Source organism: Penicillium coprophilum (genome assembly GCF_028826855.1).
Source record: "Penicillium coprophilum strain IBT 35676 chromosome Unknown utg000004l_segment0_segment0, whole genome shotgun sequence".
NCBI classification, from domain to species: Eukaryota; Fungi; Ascomycota; class Eurotiomycetes; order Eurotiales; family Aspergillaceae; genus Penicillium; species Penicillium coprophilum.
In genome coordinates, this window is record NW_026622723.1 from 304,504 (window position 1) to 329,592 (window position 25,089).

The 25,089-nt window shown below is 49.7% G+C and overlaps 11 protein-coding genes across 11 annotated transcripts; 6 read left to right on the forward strand and 5 right to left on the reverse strand.

Annotated features, from left to right (window-relative positions):
- Positions 1 to 195: 195 nt before the first annotated feature.
- Positions 196 to 1,914, forward strand: bfr1 (putative nuclear segregation protein (Bfr1); the record flags this gene model as incomplete). The annotated part of the gene is made up of 3 exons (XM_056675661.1): positions 196 to 306; positions 469 to 1,632; positions 1,696 to 1,914. The coding sequence occupies 3 exons, from the start codon at positions 196 to 198 to the stop codon at positions 1,912 to 1,914; spliced, it is 1,494 nt and encodes a 497-aa protein (XP_056530661.1).
- A 613-nt stretch (positions 1,915 to 2,527) lies between these two features.
- On the reverse strand, positions 2,528 to 4,208 carry N7500_004516 (putative integral membrane protein Pth11-like; the record flags this gene model as incomplete). The annotated part of the gene is made up of 2 exons (XM_056675662.1): positions 2,528 to 3,776; positions 3,838 to 4,208. The coding sequence occupies 2 exons, from the start codon at positions 4,206 to 4,208 to the stop codon at positions 2,528 to 2,530; spliced, it is 1,620 nt and encodes a 539-aa protein (XP_056530662.1).
- A 538-nt stretch (positions 4,209 to 4,746) lies between these two features.
- Positions 4,747 to 6,157, reverse strand: N7500_004517 (histidinol-phosphate transaminase; the record flags this gene model as incomplete). The annotated part of the gene is made up of 3 exons (XM_056675663.1): positions 4,747 to 5,797; positions 5,856 to 6,026; positions 6,075 to 6,157. 3 exons carry the CDS (start codon positions 6,155 to 6,157, stop codon positions 4,747 to 4,749), a joined length of 1,305 nt encoding a protein of 434 aa, XP_056530663.1.
- A 594-nt stretch (positions 6,158 to 6,751) lies between these two features.
- N7500_004518 (uncharacterized protein) lies at positions 6,752 to 7,996 on the forward strand (the record flags this gene model as incomplete). The annotated part of the gene is made up of 1 exon (XM_056675664.1): positions 6,752 to 7,996. One exon carries the CDS (start codon positions 6,752 to 6,754, stop codon positions 7,994 to 7,996), a length of 1,245 nt encoding a protein of 414 aa, XP_056530664.1.
- A 503-nt stretch (positions 7,997 to 8,499) lies between these two features.
- N7500_004519 (DUF1115 domain protein) lies at positions 8,500 to 9,339 on the forward strand (the record flags this gene model as incomplete). The annotated part of the gene is made up of 1 exon (XM_056675665.1): positions 8,500 to 9,339. One exon carries the CDS (start codon positions 8,500 to 8,502, stop codon positions 9,337 to 9,339), a length of 840 nt encoding a protein of 279 aa, XP_056530665.1.
- A 421-nt stretch (positions 9,340 to 9,760) lies between these two features.
- N7500_004520 (phosphatidate cytidylyltransferase) lies at positions 9,761 to 11,388 on the reverse strand (the record flags this gene model as incomplete). Its single annotated transcript, XM_056675666.1, has 2 exons — positions 9,761 to 11,320; positions 11,374 to 11,388. The coding sequence occupies 2 exons, from the start codon at positions 11,386 to 11,388 to the stop codon at positions 9,761 to 9,763; spliced, it is 1,575 nt and encodes a 524-aa protein (XP_056530666.1).
- A 347-nt stretch (positions 11,389 to 11,735) lies between these two features.
- On the forward strand, positions 11,736 to 14,499 carry N7500_004521 (baculoviral IAP repeat-containing protein; the record flags this gene model as incomplete). The annotated part of the gene is made up of 5 exons (XM_056675667.1): positions 11,736 to 11,873; positions 11,937 to 12,215; positions 12,284 to 12,393; positions 12,443 to 14,122; positions 14,181 to 14,499. 5 exons carry the CDS (start codon positions 11,736 to 11,738, stop codon positions 14,497 to 14,499), a joined length of 2,526 nt encoding a protein of 841 aa, XP_056530667.1.
- Positions 14,500 to 14,717: 218 nt separating this feature from the next.
- Positions 14,718 to 15,359, reverse strand: N7500_004522 (U4/U6-U5 snRNP complex subunit SNU23; the record flags this gene model as incomplete). Its single annotated transcript, XM_056675668.1, has 1 exon — positions 14,718 to 15,359. One exon carries the CDS (start codon positions 15,357 to 15,359, stop codon positions 14,718 to 14,720), a length of 642 nt encoding a protein of 213 aa, XP_056530668.1.
- Positions 15,360 to 15,925: 566 nt separating this feature from the next.
- N7500_004523 (uncharacterized protein) lies at positions 15,926 to 16,493 on the forward strand (the record flags this gene model as incomplete). Its single annotated transcript, XM_056675669.1, has 2 exons — positions 15,926 to 16,361; positions 16,432 to 16,493. 2 exons carry the CDS (start codon positions 15,926 to 15,928, stop codon positions 16,491 to 16,493), a joined length of 498 nt encoding a protein of 165 aa, XP_056530669.1.
- A 664-nt stretch (positions 16,494 to 17,157) lies between these two features.
- N7500_004524 (blue light-inducible protein Bli-3) lies at positions 17,158 to 17,916 on the forward strand (the record flags this gene model as incomplete). The annotated part of the gene is made up of 3 exons (XM_056675670.1): positions 17,158 to 17,364; positions 17,421 to 17,829; positions 17,894 to 17,916. The coding sequence occupies 3 exons, from the start codon at positions 17,158 to 17,160 to the stop codon at positions 17,914 to 17,916; spliced, it is 639 nt and encodes a 212-aa protein (XP_056530670.1).
- Positions 17,917 to 18,143: 227 nt separating this feature from the next.
- N7500_004525 (uncharacterized protein) lies at positions 18,144 to 24,692 on the reverse strand (the record flags this gene model as incomplete). The annotated part of the gene is made up of 1 exon (XM_056675671.1): positions 18,144 to 24,692. One exon carries the CDS (start codon positions 24,690 to 24,692, stop codon positions 18,144 to 18,146), a length of 6,549 nt encoding a protein of 2,182 aa, XP_056530671.1.
- Positions 24,693 to 25,089: the final 397 nt, after the last annotated feature.

Consider the following 25,089-nt stretch of genomic DNA (forward strand, 5'->3'; position numbering starts at 1 on the left):
ATAAAGGTGAAATCGAAAAATCGGCGGGAACTTTCTGCCAGCGACACTTAAGCGGAGAAACCGACCGAACCATTTTAATTATCTCAAGTTTCCCCTTTTTAGTTTCCTTTGGTTTTGGTCTATTTAATCCCTTCAGGATCCTCAGAAGGCAATTCTTCCCTTCTCTGTCCCTCTTTTTACATTCAATTCGTCGCAATGGCTGCCACTGCTGCGGAGCGGGTTAAGCCCACCAAGCCCGATGAGGCCGCTTACAAGGCCAGTCTCGCTGAGGCTGAGAAGGAGCACACTGCTGCTCAGGAGAAATTGGTATGGAAGCCTTTCTTTTTTGGAATTGTCACTTAAGCTCTCATCTGACTCTGGGTTGCGGGATGATCCCGACCCACTCTGATTGTTGATTGTTAATTGCCCTCGTGTTCATTATTTACTTGTATACCATGTCCTCGGGCCAATGACTGATATGCGCAACAGAACCAAATCAAGGCCAAGTTGGACAACGCCAAGCCGAACAACCAGGATTCACCCACCGTTAAGAAGCAGCAGGAGCTGCGCGCCGAACTCTCAGCCATTCGTCAGAAGCAGTCCGGCTTCAAGTCCAGCCGGTCCTCCACCCAGGAGAAGATCAACGCCCTGGATGCCAACCTCAAGGCCCGTATTACTGAGCAGAACAACTCTCGCGGACGTCTGTCATTCAAGAGCGTCGAGGAGATCGACAAGGAGATCGCCCGCCTCGAGAAGTCGGTTGACTCTGGCACTCTCCGCCTGGTGGATGAGCGCAAGGCTCTCACCGAGGTTTCCAACCTGCGCAAGCAGCGCAAGAGCTTCGCCGGCTTGGATGAGGCGCAGAAGGGTATCAACGACATCAAGACACAGATCTCCGAATTGCGCAAGACCCTCGACAACCCCGAGGCCAAGGCGCTGAGCGACAAGTACGCCGAGATTCAGAAGGAGCTCGATGCCATCAAGGCCGAGCAGGACGCTGTCTTCAAGAACCTGAACGCTTTGCGCGATGAGCGCACCAAGCTGCGCAACGAGCAGCAGGAGAAGTACACTGCTATCCGCACTATCAAGGATACCTACTTCAAGGCCCGCCGTGCCTACAAGGAGTACGAGGATGAGGCTTGGCGTGTGCGCCGCGAGCGCCAAAAGGCTGAGCAGGAGGCTTTCTTGCGCGAAAAGCGCAAGAAGAACGCTGATAAGAAGCTCGAGGAGGCCTCGCAGCTTGCCTACGCTGATGAGATCCTGACTGCCCAGGGTCTGATCCGTCACTTCGATCCCGCCTATGACTTCACCGCTCTGGGCCTGAGCGAGAAGAAGGATGAGGGCAGCAACTTCCGTGCCGGTGTTGGCCGCACTGTTGAAGCCGCCGAGATCAAGGGAATGAAGGTCGTGCGCAAGAACGACGAGGAGGACTACTTCACCGGTTCCGGTGGTAAGAAGGGCAAGAAGGGCGGCAAGAAGGGTGCTGCCTCTGCTGAAAGTGCCAAGTTCAACATGAATGTTGGTATCATTGAGGACTTTGCCAAGGTTAAGATCGATCCTCCCATGAACCAGGCGGATGTCCCCGCCGCCGTGGAGAAGCTGGCTGCCAAGATCACCGAGTGGAAGAAGAACCAGGCCAGCAAGACGGAAGAGGTAAGCATTTCCCTTCAAGATTTTTCGGTTATCGGCTCTTTTCAGTTGCTAATTACCCCGCAGAACATTAAGAAGGCTCAGGAAGAGATTGCCCGCATTGAAGAGGAGGAGACTAAGGCCACTGCCGCCTCTCAGACCAACGGCCGGGCCACCGATTCTGCCAAGAAGCCCGCCCAAGCGAACGGTGCTCCTTCAGCAGAGGCTGAGCTGGCTCAGGAGCAGGATGCCGTGGCCGACGTTGAGGATGAGCTTAAGCAGGCCTCGATCGAGGATAAGGCATAGATTCGAGGATGACATCCGTATATGCTCAATGCGTCAACTTATACATGAAGTCTAGCGTTTGTCTAGCATTCTCTCTGCGTCTTTTTATTATTATTTATTTTTTGTCGTTTGGTTCTTGCATATGCATTATATCTAAGATTCATAAATGGACAGCTGGTTGTTTCCAAAATTCATATAATCGAAGTCTTTATTTCACTATTCTATCTCTAAAACGAAATTCTAGGAGAAAATCCAATTATACTACAGTGTGATCGGTATATTGAATTAATTCCAAAGGTCATTACATAGTATGTTGCATATGTAGATAGTAGTTATGTAGGGGTACATCATTAGCCAGAGTCATGTCCGAGCTATTGGAAGTATCCAAAGGATCTCAGAGGGTAACACCTCGAACACCAACGCTAATAATCGCAAGAGGGGGAATATAACACAGAGCAGGCAACAGTAAACAAGGAAGATACAGGGGAGGCATACGAGCCGTATAGTCCCACAAAGCAAAACGAGAGACTCCAACCCAATATTCCACAGGAGACAAGAAGCCTCATCCCAATCCAACAAATAAAACGAAAGAAAGAAAGTCGTAAGATCATGTCACATCACATCAAATCACATATTACTGATCATGTCGCGATAACAAACCCCCAACATCATGAAGCTGAACATCAGTATTGAGAGTCAAGTCCGAAGAACCAGACACCGAAGCCAAACGAGAACGAAACGCCGCCGTAGGAAACGGCAATTCCGCAGGCCCAGAAAGCGGCGGACGAATTCCGAACGTAGTACGCGGAACAATCCCCAAATCTTCCAAGAAAGCCCTACTCCCGCCTCCTCTTCGACGGTTCCCGCTTTCCACGGGCGAGGTCAAGGATGTCTGGGCGCGTGTATGACCAGACCCTGACTCGGGTAGGTCTCTTGTTAATAAACCACCGACATCTGAGAAGGAGACGCGACGGGGCGTCTCTGATGTGGGCGAGATCTCGCGCGCGGACTGGTTTGTACGTAGGTACTCTCGTGGCGAGACTTTCGGCTCGAGACTATCTGTTGTTGAAGCATGGTCGTCTTCTGAGCGACGGGTTGTTGCGAATGACCAAGTTGGATCGAGGGTTCCTGTTCGTGCGACTGCTAACGGGATGTGAGCTGGTGGAGCGACGGGTGCTGGTCTTGGTGGATGTGATCCGTCTGACGTTCCTGGGATGGTATAGATATCTGGGTCTAGACGGATACATAGACCGGTTGCGAGTTCGGAGTCCGAGCCCCATTGGTTTTGCATGACGGTGTTTCTGCGGACGAAGGATTTATCCATGCTTTCCGAGACGGAGGCTGAGCCTTGGGCTCGTTTGTATTTGAGTTTCTTTGGGCCGCGGTCTCGGACGAAGGAGCCTATGACTAGGACGTTTGAGACTGCAGTTGCGGCGAGGATCTCGAAGGAGGCGAGGAGGGAGCGGTATTGTTGGGAACCTTTGTGGTTTATTACGGAGGGAACGCGGTAGGAGGTTATGGCGACTAGGATCAGGGAGAGACAGAAGAGGATTGATAGGGCGAGTTTGCGTTTCAGCGGCATTTGGGATATGAGGATTATTGGGACTGGGATGGCGACGAGTAAGAGGTCGGTTATCACATCGCAAGAGCCCATGGTGATGAGATTGATGTAGCCGGTGCGACAGGTTGGGCCTGGGTCAGGGATGACCTGCCAGTAGTGGTTGAAGGGTTGGCATTCGGATAGGGTTGCGATGAGCACGGCTATTAGTGTTGAGAAGAGGAAGGCGGACATGAAGCGGAGGAAGAAGGTTGTCGATCGACGCCAGGTCAGCCCTGTGACTCGCTTGAGGAATTCACAGACGGTCACTTTGGCGGTCCAGATGCTATAGTTGTGAGTCATTCTGAACTGGTAGATCCAAGGTGCAGACAAGAGTTGTGTCTTACAAGATGGCGTAGAATATTCGCGCGGCAAGCACTAGCTTACTGCCCAGCTCTCTATTTGATATTTCTTTCTCTGTCAGGCCTGTGGTGATGGTATTGTTGGTTCCCAATATGAGGATGAAATGTACCAGGACCATGCGAATTAACAGGGGAATGATACTGATCATCATGACCTTGTCCTCGGTGAAGAAGCGTTCGACACGAACATAACGACCAAATAGGCGGATGATGATGATCACCAAAGAGAATGCGGTAGCCCACCAGCTCATCATGAGTGTTGGATTGATATCGGTTCTGGTCTGCATGGCTGGTGGAGAGTCGGGATAGATGTCACGCGTGACCAGCGTCATAGCCACAGAGGCCATGGAGGCCATGCTGAAAAGAACAACAGTCTCTCTCTCTTTCTCTCGCAGAAAGCGATTCACACGATGTGTTTACATTGCTCACACGTGCCAAAGTGGGGGGGCGATTAACGGTTATGGGGCTGCGGAGACTAGGAGGGCATCAGATCGCGAGAAGATCGAGAGAGATACGGGAGATATAGGGGGAAATTAATAGTTTCATAGGAAGAGGGGAAGCCTAGATAAGCCGATATATCATTAGACCACTGAGCTTCGACTGGCTAATCTGCGACATCCATATCACATTTACATTTAGTGCGGTGAACCACTGGACTTTGCCAAATACCAGGTTCCTTGTTAGGAAGAGAGTCTTGGCTACATGGTCGAGAGGGTACACCACGTGGACTATTTTGTACTACATTCCTGAGTATCTCTCTGGATACTCCGGAGTAGATGGCTATGGTCTACAGTATATGTCCAAGATAAGCGAGTTGTTTGATATTCGGATTTCTCTCAACAAATGCAATGTTATCTTTTCCCAAACCTTATGATCATATTAATCGCGCAACTCTCATCCAACCACAGCCGCCGCCGACTCCTCCCGTTTTTCCTCATTTTGAACAGACGTGATTCCAGCCCCAGCACGCAACCCACCCAAAACAGCCCGTAGCTCCTGGAGGAATTTAGTAACTTCCGAGTCGGTGCCGACCGTGATACGAAGACACCCTTCACACCCAAGTTCCTTGCCACGGAAGCGGACTACTACACCGCGCTTCTCCGCCATGGCCTCGTAAGCAGCAAGGGCAGTCACGTTATTGGGTCGGCCCTCGGCGTCCAAGATCTGCACGAGCAAGAAGTTCGCGTCGCTGCCGCCAAGGAATTGACCCACACCGGGGATCGCCGGTAATTCACGAAGCAGGCGATCGCGTTGCGCGATGATCTGCGAACGGAAGTTGTGCATCACCGCCAGATTGGGCGGTGTAAGTGCCGCGGAGGCAATCGCGCTTGTGGGGCTGGAGATGTTATAAGGGGCTTTGAGGCTGTTGAGGAGACGGGCAACCTCCACACTGGCGTAGGCCACACCCAGACGGATACCAGCCAGACCGAAGGCCTTGCTGAGTGTCTGCATGACAACCAAGTTGGGCCATTCGGTCACCCACTCGGCCAAGCTGGAACCTTCGGGCGCAAAGTCGATGTACGCCTCGTCGACCACCACGATGCCGTTCCAGGTCGGGTGCTCGAGTACCTTGCGGATATCCTCTTTGCGGATCAGATTCGCGGTCGGGTTGCCCGGTGAACAGATGTAGGCCAGTTTGATTGAGGGGTCGGCCGAGAGGGCCTCGTTGACTTTATCGGCTTGCAGGTGGAAGCCGTTTGTAGCGTCTAGTGGTACCTTGACAATCTCCACGTCGTTCACCTGCGCGCTGACGCTGTACATTCCGTAAGTCGGGGGACATGTGAGGATCTTGTCTTTGCCGGGGACGCAGAAGCAGCGGAGGAGCGCGTCAATGGCTTCGTCTGAGCCAACGCCGCAGAACATGTGCTCGGGGAGGAGGGTCTTGGGGGTGTGGTGGTGGGTATTGCGGAGGTTGCAGAAGAGCTGCTTTAATTCAATCTGGTGACTGAGGGACACATTGTTAGTCAAATTGGGTTGAACGAGACGCGTAGAATCCCACTCACGGATCGGGGTAGCGGTTCAGACCGAGGAAGTCAATCTCCGGCTTGGAGGCTCCCGTGGCATTGCCAGCCTGGGAGGTTTGCAATGCTCCCTCGCTATTCAAGGCAAGACCAGGACCGAAGGCATTCTCATTGGCGTCGAGGAGCACGTTTGTCCCATCATCTTTGTAGTCACTGACTTATTAGCTCGCCGGTATCGGTGATATGGAAAGGGCAGCATACTCTCTGGCGCATCGGTAAGGCTGCAATGCCAGGATATTCGGACGGGCACACGTGGCCAAATTGAAGGGAGATGTTGAAGCCATTGGTGGTGAGGAATGTGTTGGAGCAAAGTTGGTGGGGGTGCCGGGGGATATTTTATCGGAACTCTATGAGTCAAATGCCGATCTATACACTCCACTAGATTGAGATCAATTTCACTTGCACTACAACACTATAAAATATCTATATCTCAGCCAATTCTTCCAAAAATACCTCAAAGATCCCTTGGCATGAGTAGTCCATCAAGTCAACATGAAAAAATGGCCTTTCTTGTAATGCCAGTCCTGAAATTTGCAGGTTGGATCTCTTTAATAGCTACACCTTCTCTTCTCCTTTGAGAACAACCCTGTGTGACCAAGGCTACACATGGCCGTTGGGTGTTGACCTTGGGCAAGTTTGCAAGATGCTCGGCAATGGTAGGGACATCCTCGGTCTTGCTTTAGTTGTCTTTTCAAATAGAATCTCACTAGTATATTAGTCGACATGGTTTACACAGTCCCATCTGGATTACGTTTTCATTTCCCCTAATCTACCGCCGAAAAAGTCTGGCGGATGTTTGGATATATATAATCTGCAAGGGGGCATCACACGAGAATTGCCCCAATACGAGTCGGCCCTCCATGCTCATGTGGTCAATCATGTCTTCCGTGGAAATTTGCTCTTATCTCCAGCCGAAGTGTCAAAACTACGACGAAAATTACGACAATGAGCCCAGCAACGATTCTGAACTCAACAGAAATCTCGGGCCTCATAGCCGATGGCTGACCTTGATCTTTCGAGATGGCGGCTGCCAATGGTGGATCAAAATCATAGTCATTGGTAGATTGACTCAGTTTCGACCACTGAAAAAAGTCCGATGCGATGAATTCACGCAGTTTGCCAAATCTATCGACTATCGCGCTCTTCCTCTCCTAGATGATACCGTGACCAAGGTTTCGTTGACCATTTCCAAGGAGACGCATAATTCTGTCAAATTTCGACATGGCTGCAAGTTACAAGACAATGCTTATGCAACCATTGCACATAAAATGAATTATGAGATTACAGAAGACCCGAAGAGGGTTTTCTATCCTGTCTGCTCCTCACTCTCACTACGCAGAATCGATGTCAATCAGCTGCAGTCAAAACGTGAAATCCTTGGAGGTGTCTCCAAGGTGTTGCTTGAGAACCAAGCGTTCGCCTACAAGGAGATCAATCGCCCACTGTATATTCCGTGCGACAGCGAATACATCATGAAGGAGCTCGAGGTGCTCATGCAATTTCAGGGTTGCTCTGGTATTGTGCAACTAGCTGGCGTCGTCGTATGCACTTACCCCTACAAAACGGACCCGGCTAGTGAGCGTCCCAAGGTTGTTTCTGGATTTCTTCTCGAATTCTGGGACCTAGGCTCGCTGGAGCAAATTCTTCAATCTGGCCATATTAAGAAATATTTCAATTGGAGGGCCCGGATGGTCCAGATCGGAGAAGCTCTGATCTATATGCATGAGTCTCATCGATCTCACCTTGACTTGAAGCCATCCAACATAGTCATGAACTCAAAAGGCCACGCTGCTATCATTGATATTGGCGGCAGCTGTGGCTTTACATGGGAATGGCTTGCGCCTGAAACGGTGGAGGATTTGCTGAACCAACGTTTAGAGGGAATCGATGCCTTGCCATTTGATATGCAAGTTCGGAATGATTCTTGGGCTTATGGAAGAGTACTTCTGGGTGTGGCAGAACACCTTTCTGGTAGCGTTTTTGGTTATCAACTGATGGATGTTGCACGACGCTTGACAGATGCAAGTCCTGACCGTCGTATATCACTTAGGAATGCTATCATGCTGCTGAGCAAGATGAACGGGGGCGATTCGATACTGAACGGACGCTTACTGCGATGTTAGTCATAGTCTACTACATGAAATATGATGCATGTCCTACTATTTCCCAAGGGCCTCAACAAAGTATACAACACCTTCTAGCCAAATCTCTAATGATGGACTTGGAGTGTGCACACAGCCCTAGATCCATGGACGGGTGGATCTGATAAGTGATTACATAATAAAGCTCCCGCCTGGCCCGGCCCTGGTGCCCCGAGGTCGGCCCTGAGTGCAAGGGCTTCCTAGATGGGGTAGTCTCAAGACCTCGACTCAGTGAGCTCAAAGAAGACAGTTATTCTTCAAGAATCGATCATCTGATTTGTTATATCACTGTCCACATTCTAGCACATTTCAAGCTTGCGAGCCAAAATCACAATTGCTTCAATCCATACATCTCTAATTTGATCATCTCAAACACTGCAAACCACTACCCTTGGTTATATGCAAGTTCTTCGATATTGGTGGGCCCTGCGTTCAGAGTGAACAATATGGCCCTTGAAGAACCATCCGTTCTACCAGTGGACATCATGGAATCCCAATTGTCCACGATTGACCTCCTGATGGCGATGTTTCCGTCTTCAGACGAGCTGGAGATTCCCGAATCCACAACGCAGTGTGTCGAGAAACTCCGTCACTGGTGCGAGAATCCCACCTCCACACCCCCTAGGATCCCTTCAAGTATCTCTCTTACCGTTTGCCTACCAATTGCAGAGGGAGACAAAACAATAAACGTCAACATCTCCGTGCCACTGCAATGTGATAATCCAGAGATACTGGACGAAGCACCACCATTGGGATATTCGCTTCGGCAACCAGAGTGGATGTCCAGAGCCGAAGTTGCTGGACTCACCGCCTCAATACCACAAGGTGATGATGCTTTAGAGGTATTCGAATACATCCAAGCAGAAACCAGCCGCTTTCTTGAAAGCAAGCAGTCTCAGACAGTCACCCCAGAAGACACAGACAGAGGACCAACTGTGCGAGTCTGGTTCTATTTCCCGTCCCTGTCAACCCGTAAAAAGAGGGATGATATGGTCAATCTCGCACCGGGATATGGTCTGACAGGCTTCGTGCTGGCGGGGAAGCCGGGCGTATTGTGTCTTGAGGGTGCATCGCCTGACATCGACTCATATATGAGTTTCATCAAGACACATTCCTGGGGTGATATCCCCAGTCACCAAAAGAAAGTCAGCGAGAGGTTTCGAGAGACAAAGGGTGTTGAGAGAGTATTTTCCGAAATGGAGGAAATTACGGACTCGCTGGGAGAGCGAGGTGGCCAGAGGGCCAATCGAGGTGATATGCAAGCGCTGGAGGCGTGGCTAGGGAGTAGAGGACTACAGGAAGCATTTGAAAAAGTTATATTCTAAATGACCTTGTAGTCCACCTTGCACCCTGCATATTTTCTTGATAAGCTGCAGTGGGGGTTTCCGTCAATCTCAAGAGCATATCCAGCCTCTCTGCCTCATCTCATGAGACCTAAATAAGCCCAGTCTATGTATAAAAGAAGGCCCCTTTTTATTCTTTTCCACAGGTCACCAATCATGTATTTAGGGCAGGCGAGAAAACAGAGAGTAAGAAAGACAAAAAAAAAAAAAAAAAAAAAAAAGAATCTGTATGGTTTATTCAACAAATGAAAGGCTCTATATAGTCCGTATGTATTGGGCCCAACGAAAATTTCCTGCTGATACCAGATATATCAATGATGTTGATACATGGGTGACAAAAACCCACAACGCCTCCATATGCCGCATGTCTGCAACCTAGATGCGTCTGCCAAAATATACTTGCTTATTCTTTCTTTGTTTCCTTAGACTCCGATGAATCCGGTGCCTGAGTGACCTTATTTACCCCAGGGGAGCTTTCAAGTGCTGAGGCGGCCGCCATCTGAGATTTCTTGTGCTTCTCACGTTTCTCCATCAAGTAAGTCCAGCTCTTAGCAAGACCTGCCGTGAACGGCGCCTTGATCGTTTGGACAGTACTTGGCCAGCGAATTGTCTTCTCAATAGACTTAGAGACCTCCTCCTGGAGGTGATCATCCCCGGCAATTCGTCGCTCAAACGAGCCGCCTTGAGGCCGACGAAGAACCTCGTCCGCGTCCTTACTCTCCTGCACCATCTTATTGAAATCGGCCCGGGGAATCTCGAAGCGAGACTGGTACTGGAAGTACAACTTTTGCCGGAAAGATTCAGGTAGACGGCGAACCATGTTACCACGTTTCACTGGATCCATATCTTGCTCCATGGCCAAGATGGCGTTGGGGTCATCAATCCAGTCCGGGTTGTTGCAGCGAGGGTCCTGGAAAGTGACATTTGGCAAATTGTAGATGAGTGGCGCGTAGAGCCGGCGGAAGTGCGCCATTTGTCCTGAAACAATGTTTCGCACTTTGCTGGGGTCCTCGGCCGGAAGGGCCATGCGCAGATCTCCCATATAGCTCATACCTGCAATTGTGCTATATAGCTCAAACTCACTGAATCTTTCCGGTAGTAGCAGTAGTGCGACTCGTAAAGCAGACAACAGGTTCATCTGGTTGGCCAATCGCACCTTCGGGTGGTCCCGCAAGATCTTCACAGGCTTCTGCAGACGACCGGCGAGATACATGGTGTCCCACTGAGTGAGGTCCCGACATAGCGTATCAAGGTTCACCACGCCATATTTGATCATTGTCCCGTTCACGGTGATATAGGGATGGAAGTAGACACCCGCGCCGAAGCGGTCCTGTACTTGGGAGACCATGTACGACCCCGTTGAGCCCAATGCAGAATAATGATCACGGTGTTGGGTCAGATTGATGTCATGCCAATGCTGAGAGTACGACACTCCAAAAATGAAGTCAATCATCTTCCCGGAGCCCTTTTGCATATTTTGAATGGCAGTGGGTGCCGAAGGGTGCAGTGAACTGGACGGAGCTCCGCTGCCATTCTGTGGAAAGACACCCGATCCATAAGCAAACGCGTATCGAATTGGTGCTTTGAATTGCCAAAGGATCATTCGCAATGCCTCCTTGAAATCTTGGTTTATGATCATGTGCTGGTTGACTCCGAAGTCCTTTGAGGGAAGTTCCGAGAAATTGGTAATCGACAAGTTCGGATTGTCGTCCCAGTTCGATTCGGACAGCAGCGGAGATGGAGATGTCGAGAATGAGGAGGAAGAGGACTTGTTGGCGGTTACCTTGCGTAGCAGGTGCGATGTCGAAGCGCCGTTATTTGCCGAGAATCGGCCATTGTAGGGAGTATTCGAATGACAATTGAATGACAGACAACGAGCCGAAGAAGACACAACACGTGGGGACGAGATAGGGGTGCGAGAGCGCCAGAGAGAGCTGGGTTTAGCTCCTCGAGAAGCAACCATCTAGCAGATAAGTTGTAGCGACATCATCGGGGAGAGTGGGGGGTCTGACATACTATTACTCCCGGCATGATTGAGGTTTGAACAAAGGAAATCGAGGCGCGGAGCGCAATGAGTGAGTCAGATCAAAGAGCATAAATGTCCCGCATGAAAAGCAAATGAGTGAATTGAAGTGAAGCGAATTGGGGCGCTCCGTCAACATTTCCGGCACTGACGTACTCGTCCTGCTCTGGACTCCCTCGGGTGCTGAGTAAGGGTCACGTGGACGCGTGTCGACGCATAACAACCAAAAGTAAACAGACGCGGAGGGTCAACAACAACGACTCTTTCGACAATATCCACCTGTTTTCTCCACGGAAGGTATCTCTACATGTCGGATCCCCGTACCGATTGACTCTTACTGCTCTGATACACTGCCATGGGCTCAGAAATGGATACCTTTGCGGCCCGCCTGGCCAGCTTTGATATAGTGTTGAAGCCGGAGAAGCGCAGATCTTCCGGCGCAAAAACACCCAAAGCAATTACATGGCCGCATCAGCGACCTTCACCAGCTGAGGTATGTGCTTTTTTGGAGAGATTCCACGCGCCTGTTTGGTGATTGACTTGGTTGTGATTCTAGTTGGCGCACGCTGGATTCTACTACAAACCATACGAGACAAACCCCGATAACACAACATGTTTCGCGTGCCACCGGGCTCTGGACGGCTGGGAGGAGGACGATAACCCCGTTACAGAGCATCTCAAGCATGCACCCGACTGCGGATGGGCCATTATGATGGACCTCCAGCAAAGCAGCTCCAACCCCGCCTCGATTGAAGACCCTACGGGCGACCGAATCACACAAGCGAGACTGTCAACATTTGGTACGGCATGGCCCCACGACGGAAAAAAGGGCTGGGTATGCCAATCGGATAAGGTAACGCGAGTTCACCATATTTATATTCATCTGGCTCACAACAACGACAGATGGTTGAAAGCGGATGGTATTTTTGCCCTACAGACGAGAGCGATGATCTAGCCAGTTGTGTTTACTGCAAGTTGTCTTTGGATGGCTGGGAACCCAAGGACGACCCATTGTGAGTATTCATCGCTCTTTCCCAATCAGGCGTTCGCTAACTTGCTCAGTGACGAACACTATCGCCGCTCCTCGGATTGTTCATTCTTTGTCTTTGCCCAGCCACCAGGAAAAAAGAGCAAATCCACTCGTGCTAAGAAACCTCGGGTTTCCAAGGCGTCCTCGCGGCTTTCAACGCAATCCGTTGATCGAGCTACATCTGAAGCACCCGATATTGAAATGGATGACTCGATGGACCAGAGTATCATGTCCCAGGCCACCACCAAATCCAAACCTACAAAGAAGGCAACCAAGAGCAAATCAAAGCGTACCAAGAGCAAGAAGGAAGAATCAGCGGAGGTAGAAAGTCAGATTGAGGCCGAAATTGAAGAAATCGCCCAATCGGAGTCTGTCAAACCCAAACGCACAGGCAGAGGAAAGAAGAGGGCCAGTGAGGATATTAAGGATGAACCAAACCCTGTTACTATGCTGGAAAGAGAGCTATCGCAGCCGCCAGCAGGACCCCCGGCGAAGAAACGCGCTACAAAGACACGGAGTAGCAGCATTGCTCGTAACTACAATTACGAAAACAGTGACTCCGCAATGGCAGATGCGGAACCAGTGGATGACATTGCTTCGGAAGAAGAAACAGATAGAGGTCGCAAGCCCACGAAAAAGAGTGTGTCAAAGGCTCGCAAGGTGTCCGATGTGCCTGTTGCACCCAAAGTCCTGTCAAAGGCGCGAGCCCCTCGCGACTCGGAGATCGACGCGGAAATTGAAGCAGGCCTCGAAACAGGCCTCGAAGCAGATATCCCCAACCCTGCCGAACCCGAGCCCGAATTCGAGGCAGAGCCCGCAGAGCCACGGGCGTCGAAGAAAACTAAATCGAGCAAAAAGTCCAAGGCTGTGGCTAAATCCCCCGAACTGATCACGCGCGATGAACTAGAGGATTCCAGTGATCACGCGGACCGTTCAGATCCTTACGTGAAACCGGTCAATGATGAGGAGGCCGCCGAGTTGCCAGCCCCAAAGACCAAACCGGCAAAGGGAGCTAAGAAAAAAGGGACAAAGAAGACCAAGACTGAGGAGACGACAAAAGCACAGTCGCCAGAGCCTCGGGGATCTTTAGCGTCAAGGGCTCCCGATGTTCGGGATGATTCTGAGCGCCCTGACTCCTTCATTTCCGTTGAGATTGTCAGCAAGGAGCCGGAGCATGCATCAGAATCCGAAGAATCAAAGCCCAAGGCTGAACCAAAGAAGATTTCCAAGAAGGATAGCACATCAACAAAAGATAAAAAGTCCAAAAAATCCGAGAAAAAAGCGGCACAACCTCCTGTTCTTGATTCCCCAGTCCGGGCACACAGCCTCGAACCGTCGGCCGAGGAACATGATGATGAATTCGAGACTACAGATGATTTGCCTGACCAGCTTGAGGTGGTCAATCCTCTCGTGGAGCGTTCTCCCTCCCCACCAGAAATGTCTCCCGAGCCACGATCTGATCGGGAGACGCCCAGTCTACCGCCAAAGACCGTGAAACGGTACAGCGATATCCCTCACGAAGAGCATTTTGCAGAGACCTTGGCCCAAAGCCAGACCTCCCCTCATGAAGTGCACGAGTCTCGGAGGAGTTCAAAACGTTCCAACCGGGCAATTTCACCACTCCTGTCAGCTCACCAAAACACTCCTTCGCTATCACCCCAGTCGTCGGATGCTGAAAACCGCCCCCCCGTCATCGCGGCCCTCCGCATCCCGTCCACCTGTCCAATCAACACCCAAGCATCCAGAGTTCCGAGCCCCTCTGGTAGCTAGCACCCCGTCACCATCCAAGCGCAACGCCAATGGTGGATTCGGACCTTCCGGACATCCATGGACACCAGTGGATATTGATGACGTGCTGTTTGGAGAGGCTAGCGACAAGGAAAACGCAGATTTATCTGGGCTTTTCAAAGGCGTGAAGGGTGGCCTGACAAGCCCAGAGAAGAAGATGACTGTCCAAGAATGGATCGCGTGGAACGCAAAGAATGGCGAAGAACGACTGAAGAGAGAATGCGAGCGACTTGTCAGCCAATTCGAGAAAGAAGGTGGCCGAGCAATGCAGCGGCTTGAAGCTATCGAGTGCATCGACTAAATCAAAACGGTTGGACTATGTTTTCGGATGATATGATTCGCATGTTAGGCGTTATGTTAGGCGTTGGGAAACCCTTGTTAGATCTTTAGCTTGCAATTTGAATTTTGGATGTGCCATTATTGCACATGAAGAACAGGATCAGTTAAAAAGTTATGCCTGGAAAATATGCCAAAACACCATGGGTATCAAGAATAGAACGCGCATACCGAGAACAACACTCAAGAAATGATTCCCAACCGGCCCTCCCAGCTATCATCCTCCTGCTTAACCTTGTTGTTCTTCCGCTTTTCACTGCGCTTGCGCCTTTTCTCCTCCCTCTCCTTGGCATCAATCTCTTCCCGCTCCTTTAGTCGCACACCCAGATCAAGTTGCCAAGCCTTGCGCTCCTCCTCATCCCTCTGACGCTTCCGATGTGCAAGCATCCTCAACCGCAAGCGCACATCCTCAACATTCGCCCTCTTCACCTCGCCACTTTGTCCCGTCGCAATCAAATGCTGTTTGCTGTTCAAGTGCTCCACAAGCTGCAAGTTATCCTTGTAGGTAAGATCGCAGTCCTTGCAGTAGAAACCAGCGCCCTGGCCGCGCTTGCCCATCCCCGCGCCTGCGGGCACAAGCATCGTCTTTCCCACCATGGATGCGACATCTAGGCGCTTGTCGCGGGCTGTGGTATCTTCGAGCGAACTATAGTCGACTGGGGCGTGGTATTTCTTGCCCAGTAGCTTCGCTTCGTAGCGCGCTTTGCCTTCGGCTTTACGCTTTGCTTCATCGTCGGCTGCTTTTTTGGCATATTCTTCGCGGTCCCATGTTTTGCGGAAGGCTGTGTCCGACACCGGGGTGCCGTAGGCATTGGGTCCTGACATTTTTGTGACTGAAATTTGTGTCGGGAAAATGTAGTGGGAGGTTTGATTTGGTGTGTGGCGATCTCTAAAGGTTGAAGCTTCCAAGTTGAGGCCGGGCCGATATTGAAGATTATGTCAGCGATACTGATCGCCGGGGATTTCCAACTTTTGGAAGGTTGCAATACCTACAACATAGCTTAGCACACACCTTGCCTTTACTCTAAGAATTGCAAATTCTCCTATTGCCTGGAAGATACTCTAGGAGAGAAAAAAATACTCATGATCCAGAACTTGGTGCTTGTTAGGCATCACAATGAGTAGAACCTTATGACCACAATCCCTTCAATTCTTCTTCTAGGAGGCTTGTAACAGGCAGCTATCTTGCATTAATCGAGCATTTGATTAATATATCCGGATAAGTAGCTCCAGCTAGAAGCTACCTATGGCTACGGTTTCAGGCAACAGTTTTTGACCCCGCTCGTATAAGAGCTCGTATAAGATGAACAACATCACGTCAAATGTAATTGAGCTACAAGCAATAGCCTCGAAAATCTGTCCAAAATCCGGCCCAAGACATGTCTAAAAACATGGAGCCATCCCAATCCCCTTCAAGTTCTCAATCCATCAATCTGATGGACCTCCCCTCAGAACTCCACATCCAAATAAGCACCTACCTTTCCTACCCAGACGCCCTAGCTTTAAAGCACAGCAGCCGCCACTTCTACTCGATAGTATACACAGGCGTGCGCCTGAAGGTTGACTGGTTTATTGAGCGATTTGAGAATAAGCTCGAATGCCCTATGGAGAAGTGCTCATTCAAGACGGACGAGTCGTTTTGCAATGGGCGTGTGCGCGCCATTATGGAGCGCCGGAGGTGGCATATTGAGTGTCGCCGGGCTAGGAATGGCTGTCGGCTTGTTCATGGCCACACTTGCCAGGCAAATTCAATGTCTGGTTGGTTTAAAGTGAGAACACCGGGAAACAGGAGAGCTGTCAAGGTGATGAAGAGTTGGGGACATGAAGGTTTGTTCCCTTTTCGGGTTTCGTTTCTTCTCATCTCAAAAAGACATTGGCTGATATCGTATTGCAATAGCCCTCTTGATTGGGATTATGACTGTTCTGCTTAACTTGCTGTGGAACTTTGTTCAGAGGTGAGATATTATTGTGCAGGCTTGTGTTTCGGTGAAAGACCTTGCTGATCCAATCCACCAGGACTTGATACCTCAATCGCAGATCGAAAGGACTCTCTGTGACTGCTTATTGAATGATACTTCAAAGCAAGTATCTGGCTGAGCACGAAAGTGAATTGATAAATGCCGACATGTTTCGCTCTGTGGGATCGGTCAACCACGAAGTCACTTGCACACCCTGATTAATCAACGAGTATCTCATTGCAATGAGAGTCACTCGGAATACGACCTCGCAATCATGCCCACAAAAAATCACTCATGCGACTATTCACAAAACAGCGTTTTCGAGAGACATTCTGCATGGGTGTGATGAAATGGGTGTTCGCAGAATCTCCGATGCGGAGTCTGCGGAGTCGAGACAAAACCTGTCGAATATGCATCACAGAGACAGAGCTGTGGAGCCCCGATCTCGATTTGGTGCAGCGGTGCAGCGGTGCAGTGAAGCAGTGATGCAGTGAAGCTGTGGAGCGGTGAACTTCCAAGGTTGAATATGAGCCCTAATCCTGATCTTGTACTCCGTAGGTGACGTCACATTGACGACCCTTGTATACATAGCTATATAGCTTCTTCCTCCCCTTCTCTCACTACCTGCTTTAATATATCTTTTTACTTCAAATAACCAAGCAAAAATGTCTACTACAGATGCCTCTATCAACACCAATACGGGCAACCACCCCGTGGACCCTTACAAGACCCAGAATTTTGAAGACCCGCCTCTCGCTCAGAAGATCGAAGACCTGGTTGAATTTATCAACCACGTTAAATTTGGCATGTTGACGACCAAGCAGTCGGAAGGCGACTACCTCGCCTCGCGATGTATGGCACTAGCTGCGCAGGTATGATCAGAGCTAAATGAAGTAAAAGAAACATGTTAATCCATTGGCCCGAATAGGAGAACGGGGGCATTGACCTCATTTTCCACACCAATCTCTTCTCCGGCAAAACAATGGATCTAACCGTGCACCCACAAGAAACAAACATGTCCTTCCTCGATCCCATCAGTGGAGCCTGGGCATCAATTTCAGGCACTGCATCAGTGATTGGTGACCCTGCTATCGTGGAAAAGTACTACTCGCCCGCACTCAAGGCATGGATTGGCGATATGGGCGATGGTGTACACGACGGTGGACCCAAGGATCCCCGGATTGGCGTTATCAAGCTCGAGGCCAAACTAGCTACGCATGTTGTTGCGCACAAGGGCTTGCTTGGCCGTGCCTATGAGACTGTCAAGGGTGCTGTGCAGGGCAACGTTCCTCATGTCAATGGCATTCGAGAGTTGAGTATGCAGGAATTGGCTGAGTGTATGTTTTCTTCTTCCCTTTGATTGTTTGTATGTGCAACGCAAATGCTAACTCATCTCTTCAGGGCGCCGGACGCACCAGGCATAAGTGTATTTTACTCCGCTATGAATGACTGGAGATTGCCAGCTTTAGCTATTATGTATGACTAAATGAAATTCTTGCATCTGTACTAGTTGAGGACGATACTTGATACAACTTGGAAGTAATAATAGAAGTTCTGTCATAATGCTGCAATGACACTATCCCGCCCAAGACGGCAATGTTGCTTCATATTGTCTTCAAATTGATCCATTATGTCCAGCCTATATTGTCTCTTAGATCTGATCTGAAGGTGTAGGTAAAAAGCCGACTTTGACAAGAAACTCGACGCACCTGCCCACAGCGACTTTCAATCGCAATGGCGTGCTACCACGCTTCTGCTGCAAGCTACCCACAACTCGCTCATCGTTCTGCAAGCCTCCGAATATATGTGCCAGTGGCCACAGTGGGTGCTTCTCTCTTTCAGCTTCAATGTCAGCACGAACAAGAGCCAGCCAATCTACCATGCCCTTGGCCTCAAGCCTGTAACCCAGGCCCCCAATAATGGCCCAAAACTCCCTCCATAGAATGCCATCCACGGGCTGTTCTTCACCCACGATCTGTATCCTCTTTCCCAGTGCTGCCTCAATAATCGCTGTCGCTGTGGCAGTAGCATCAGACATGGAAAGCCACCCGTCCGCCTCAACCTGGTTGTACGCCCCTACTTTGATGCATGTCGCCACCAGCCGCCAGATATAGTCATCAGTGTTGGAGAAACCCTCACTTGGCGTGCCAATAACCCATCCAGGATTTAGAATGGCGAGCCGATTAGTTTCAGATGGGATGCGACGCGCCGCACGCTTGATTACAGCTTCAGCGACAAACTTAGTCTGGCTATACGCAACGGCATCTGCGACTGAAAGCTCGTTCGCAACATCCAGCTCTTCGTGAAATCTCCAAGGCCGACCGCCCGTGACATAGAGGAACCTCATTCGAGGGACACCTACGGCGAGTAGTAACAGCTCTATGGTTGAGCCAACATTGGCGGCCTCCAGGACTTCGTAGCTTTTCGTCCAGTGCACTGTGGCCCCGCAGTGGATTATCGTATTGATTGCTTGGCCACTGGCTAGAGAATCCCAGCGCGTTGAACTAAGTCCTAGCTTTGGCAGTGATAGATCGCCTCGCCAGACCTCTAGTTTATCCGCGTTGCAATTAGTCCACCAGAGCGCTTTCACAGCTTTATCAATGATATGCGCTCTGGCTGCATCATCCGTATCGCCACGTACAAGCCCAATCACACGACTGACATGGTGATGTTCGAGCAGCTGGCGGAGGATTTGAGTACCGACAAAACCGGTGCCGCCAGTCAAGAGCACGGTAAAAACCTTACCATCTCTGTCTATTGGCAGAATGTTACTCGCTATGTTATCATGGCGTGCGGGTCTCCGTTGGGCGCTCAGAACTCTAGAGTCGTATCGCCCGATCTCAGCCATGAGATCAATCGAGGTCGAGGCATGAATTGAGGGGAGTGGAAATGGTTGATTATCAGCATCACACGCCTGTGAACTGACTAAATACTGAGCTAGGCTTCTGATACTGGTTGCTTTGTCCATCAAAAACTGCATTCCAACTTGAGCGTGGAATTTCTGCGAAATAAACGACGTAAGTTCCATCATATCCACAGAGTCTAAACCGGACGAATGTAAAAGCACGTCGTTCAATTCAGTGTGCCGGTGCTGTGACCCGTCCTCTCCAGATGAAAAATTGTCCTGAGTCCACGAGGGACGTATGGAATATAATTTCTGGGCTATTGTGTATGCCGGCTGCTCAGTCTCCAATATCAATCTGTCGTGTGGATTCCCAAGAAAGTTTTCAGACGAGTCGAACTCCTTGTTCCCATCTTTGAAGAGCAATTCCTGGCCAATCTCTTGAAGACGCCTGCGATTTGTCTTACCCGTGGGTGTTAGCGGCATATCCCGCAGAGCGAATACTACTGTCGGCACCATGTAGGCTGGCAGGTGACATGCAAGCTTCTTCTTGATATCAGCAGACATGGGATATGTCTTCACCTCAAGAGTCGGTTCGTCGTTGATCTTCATGTCCATATCGCTCACCTGGATGAAGGCCACCAACACCGGTCTAGGATTTGTCTCGCCCTCAGGCAGGGTAACTTCGGCTACAACCTGGCTCGCCTTTGGCAAGCAATTTTGAATGTGGTGTTCAACTTCTTCAAGCTCGAAGCGCTGCCCTCTGATCTTGACTTGACTGTCTTTGCGGCCCATGAACGTCAGACTCCCATCTTCGTTGTACTGCACCAGATCGCCTGTCTTATAAAGGTGGCCATGGCACCCAAATCGAGCATTCGAACCCTTCAGCAGCCATTCAGGGTCTTCGATAAAAGCTTCAGCGGTCTTGTCTGGATCCCCCATGTAGCCAATTCCAACAAGCGGCCCTTCGAGGAGTAGTTCACCGGTGCATCCCAGTGGTAACAAGCGATCATGGTCCTCTGGATCCACAATCCATGTTACTAAACCCACACCCTTTCCAATCCTAATGATCTCGTCTGTGCTGGAACCAAATGCGTGGATTGTGGTAATTGGCGTACATTCAGCGGGTCCGTAGGCGTTGATTATCTGGATTTCCTGCGACTGCCATCGCTCAATATCCCTGGTTTTGACTGGCTCGCCAAGTAAAATCAAAGTCTGAAGACCTCGTGTCGTCGCTGGGTCTAGCAGACGTGCTACTGTCGGAGTCAAATTGACGATCGTCGGCCGCATGGCGGAAATGATGTCTCCAATGTTACCGACGCGGTCTTCTTCAGAAGGAATGCACAGACATCCTCGCGCAACAAGTGTTACTATAATATTGTGGATCGCGGCGTCAAAAGCGTATGATGCAAAATCTAGGACTCTAGACTTTCTGGTGAATCCTAGAAGATCTGACTGGTAGCGTATGGCGGAGCAAAAATTCACGTGCGACACCAACACCCCTTTGGGCGCTCCAGTGCTGCCGGAAGTGAATACTGCATAAAATGCCCTTGAGGGTGATTGCAACAGTGGTGCGGAACTGGTATCGTAACTCGAAACACTATCCGAGGGACTATCCAAGACAGTATTTGAGATGTGAGATAGATCTGGGCCAATTTGAACTACTACCTCTGACAATTTGCGGCTCAAATCCATGTTGGCTTGGGAGGATAACATCAACTTCGAGTTCACTTTTTGGAGTATTGATTGCAGTCGGGGCTGAGGGAGAGAAGGATCGAGCAACACAAAGCCTGCGCCGGACTTGATGACACCAAGCATGGATACTATTGTCCACTTGGACTTCTCAAAGCATAGTGGCACCAGGATATCCGGCCCTAGTAGGTGTGAATCAACTCGAAGTTTGACGACCTGAGCCGCTACCACCGAGGACAGTCGATCTAGCTCGCCGTATGTGAACTCTCCGTCCCAAGCATATATAGCTCTTGCCATCGGCTGATTGTGCATCCGCTCTTCGATTAAATGATAAATAGATTCTTGCACTGGTGATGGGACGGTACAATTCCAATCCCATATTCGCTCCAAACTCCGGGGTGTGACCAGCTCGATGTCTGCCATGGTCTGTCGGGATCCTGCGGAGTCAAGTTGTTTCATTACAAAGTCGAGTCCTTCCAATAGCGACTGCACAATCCACGGCTTAATCACATTCGAGTCAAATTTAGCATTGACTCTCTTCCTGCCAATTTGCACTTCCAGCGCTAGTGCATATGTATTGACCCACTCCGGCTCACTGTTTTCTTCCCACACTCCAAGTGTACAGTCGGGTCTATTTTCTTGTGGCTGGATGATAAGAAGTGTCTGGAACATACATGCCTGCTGGGCCCCAGGGCATGTTCGAGCAATTCGGTGTAGACCGAACTGCTCGAAAGGAATCATATCCGTTGATTGCTGCTGTACTGCCTCGAGAAAGTCCAGAACTTTCTGGGACCGTGATATCATGACTTGCAAAGGAACAGTTGCGATTGTCGGGCCTACCATCTCGCTAATACCATTAACAGGCGCACTGCGTCCTGATGTAGTGATACCAAACACGACACTGTCTGAGTTTGTCATTCTGCTGGCAAGCAGAGCCCAGGCGGCACGAACAAGTGTTGTGATTGTAATATCTCGTGGTTGTGTGCTTAGCCATGGTATTTCATGAGTTATGTCGCTGTCTGCTACTGGCCGCTGCACAGACGATGGAAGTGCTGGAAAGAGGGTAGAGTCACAGTTCATAAGAGAATTGCGCCAGTAGCCAGCTATCTTGTCATTGTTCTGCTCCTCGAGGTACTTGATAAACCCTTTGAACTCGTGTCTTGGCTTTTCCGAGATACCATGGTATCTTCGATTCACCATGTCAATCATAAGTGGCAGTGACCAGCCATCATAAAGTGCATGATGAAGTGTCCACACGAACCATCGACGCAAGCCCGCATTATCTGTGACAATGGCGTAGCGTGCAAGAGGCTTTCCAAGTTCCAATGTCCGTTTTTTGTCATCTTCAAGATACTCATTCAATCCATATGCATGAGTCCATTGGATTCCTTCGTTCAATACTAATTGCAAGGGGCCCACCCCGCTGCGCTGCACAATTCTTGTCCGTAAGATTGCAACATTTTGAACCATTTCTTCCCATGCTCGACAGAAATCTCTTGTTTCAATGGTGGAATGCAGTTCCAGAGTGCGTCGAATCATGTATTCCCCCGGGTGTTTTAAGGACAGTGACACGAGACCTTCTTGTAAAGGAGTGCACGGGTATGCGTCTTCTACGGTCTCTGGATCGAACTGATACTGGGCTTCAATTTCTCGGAGGAACAAATCTTTGTCAAAGACGTCTCTCAAAATGGCAAAAGGTGGGATCATTCCCGGAGCCCACTCTGCTACAACATGGTGGCACCGGCTGACCAGGCTGATGAGTGTAGGATATTGGAAGATGTCTGAAACCGTGAGCTCAATTCCAGCCTTTTGAGCCTCGGAGACGACGTGCATAGCCGCAATAGAGTCTCCCCCCAGCCGAAAGAAATTATCTTCAACTCCCACCAATGCCGGGTCAAGTGCCAGAACCCTACCCAATATCCTTTGTAACTCCAACCCGAGGCGTGATGTTGGCTTTGGCTTTGGTCTCTGCTTTTCCATGAATTTTTGAATACACAAAGTGCCAATATTGCGTAGTGTTCTACGGTCCAGCTTCCCTGACACCGTCATGGGGATCTTTCGCACAGAAAAGAACATGGTGGGCACCATGTAGCCTGGCAGATGCTGAGTTAGTTTGTCTTTGGTATCGGTAGAAATTTCAAGCATCTCTGCGGTGCAGGTAGACTCTGGCTGTCTGGGATTTGGCGCAATCTGATCGATTTGAATGAAGGCTGCCAACGCTGGACCTGTGTTCTCTCGCATAACCATATCTACCACAACTTGCTTTGCTTCGGTCATGTGCTCCTGTAAGCAGTGCTCAATTTCTCCAACCTCGACTCGCTGTCCGTGAATCTTGACCTGTGTATCTTTGCGTGCAACAAAGGTCAAGCTTCCATCCTCGTTATAATGAACAAGATCTCCTGTTTTATAGAGGCGTTGTCCACATCTTCCTGGTTGTCCCAAGCTTCCTCTTCGCAACCACAGTGGGTCATGGATGAATGCCATTGCTGTCTTCTCTGGGTTATCCAAATACCCTTCACCCACAAGTGGCCCTTCCAGAAGTAGCTCGCCGGTGTCGCCAAGTGGAAGCAACCGATTATGGTCATGCGGGTCGACGACCCATGTAACTTGGCCAGCACCAATGCCTATTCGGGCAGCTTCTTGTGGGCAAGACGCATGGCTGTTGATGACGCTGTACGGAGTACACTCACTTGGCCCGTATATGTTGAAAACTCGGACTTTTCCCCACCAACGGTTGATATCCCTAAGTTGTAACGCTTCCGCGATAAACATAATTGTGTGTAGTGTAGTGGTATCTTTTGGGTCCAGTAGTTGGGCAACGGAGGGTGTCAGGGCAGCAACGTTTGCGCGCAAAGATACTATGCTCTGAGCCAACTTGTTCATCCGATCTTGCTCCATCGGTACACATAAGCAACCTCCAGCAGTGAGAGTTGTGAAAGTCTGGCTAATTGATGCATCAAAGCTGTATGAGGAAAAGTCATAGACCCTCGATTCTTTTGTGAATCCGAGACGCTGTGCTTGGTGGTAGAGAGCCGATGCAAAATTTCGATGGCTCAAAATAACACCTTTCGGGGTCCCCGTACTGCCTGATGTAAAGTTCACGTACATGACTGAGGATGGAAGACTAGGGAAAAGACGACGGTTTGCTTGAACATCCAGATTGATGAAGAATGTTCGACTTATAGGAATCACATTCCGAGCCAATCTCAAACTGAGTTCCTGATTTGAGACAGAAGACAAGATGAGATCTGCTTTGACTTGTTGGACGATGAGACGGAGATGATGTTCAGGGAACAAGGTATCAAGCATGACAAATCCTCCACCGGCTTTAAGCACTCCAAGCATGGCAACTGTCGTCCACATCGACTTCTCGAAACAGAGAGGTATCAACACACCGTGCCCAATACCCATCTCACTGAGCCTGTCTGCTAATTTTGTAGTGAGTTGATCCAGTTCGGCATAAGAGAAGTCGCCATCCCAGGCACAGATAGCAGATGCATTAGGCTGAGTTTGAGCTTTCTCTTCGAACATCTCATGAACGCATCGCTCAATCGGTTCTGGGGTTATCTTGTTCCATGTCCAAATCCTTTCGAGATCTATCTGTGTCACTGTACTGATATCAGTCGATTTGACATCTGCACTGGTATTCTGCTCCACGAGTGACATTTCTTGGTTAGGTAAACTGTCTGTCTTTGTTTGATGCTATGCTGATGAATGTTTGTCAAATATGAGGATGTGTGACACCTTCTTATGACTATAATTTACAAAGGTCTCTATATATACGTTTATCTTAGGGATATGAGATGGACTTCTTTTGCTCTGTCATAGTGGCATCTCCCACATTGCCTAGATTGGTGGGAAATTCTTCCAGGAAAGGCCTCTGCATCTATGTCAATCCTGATAGTTGACATGCAGGTTACATCTAATCTGGTACTCCCGAACGCTCTGATACATTCTGATATCCTGGTTTGTCCATTGCACGGACTTTTTTACACTTATGAGACTTTCATCAGACTTTCATCAGACTTTTATCAGATTTCAATTTGACTTTGATATAAATTCA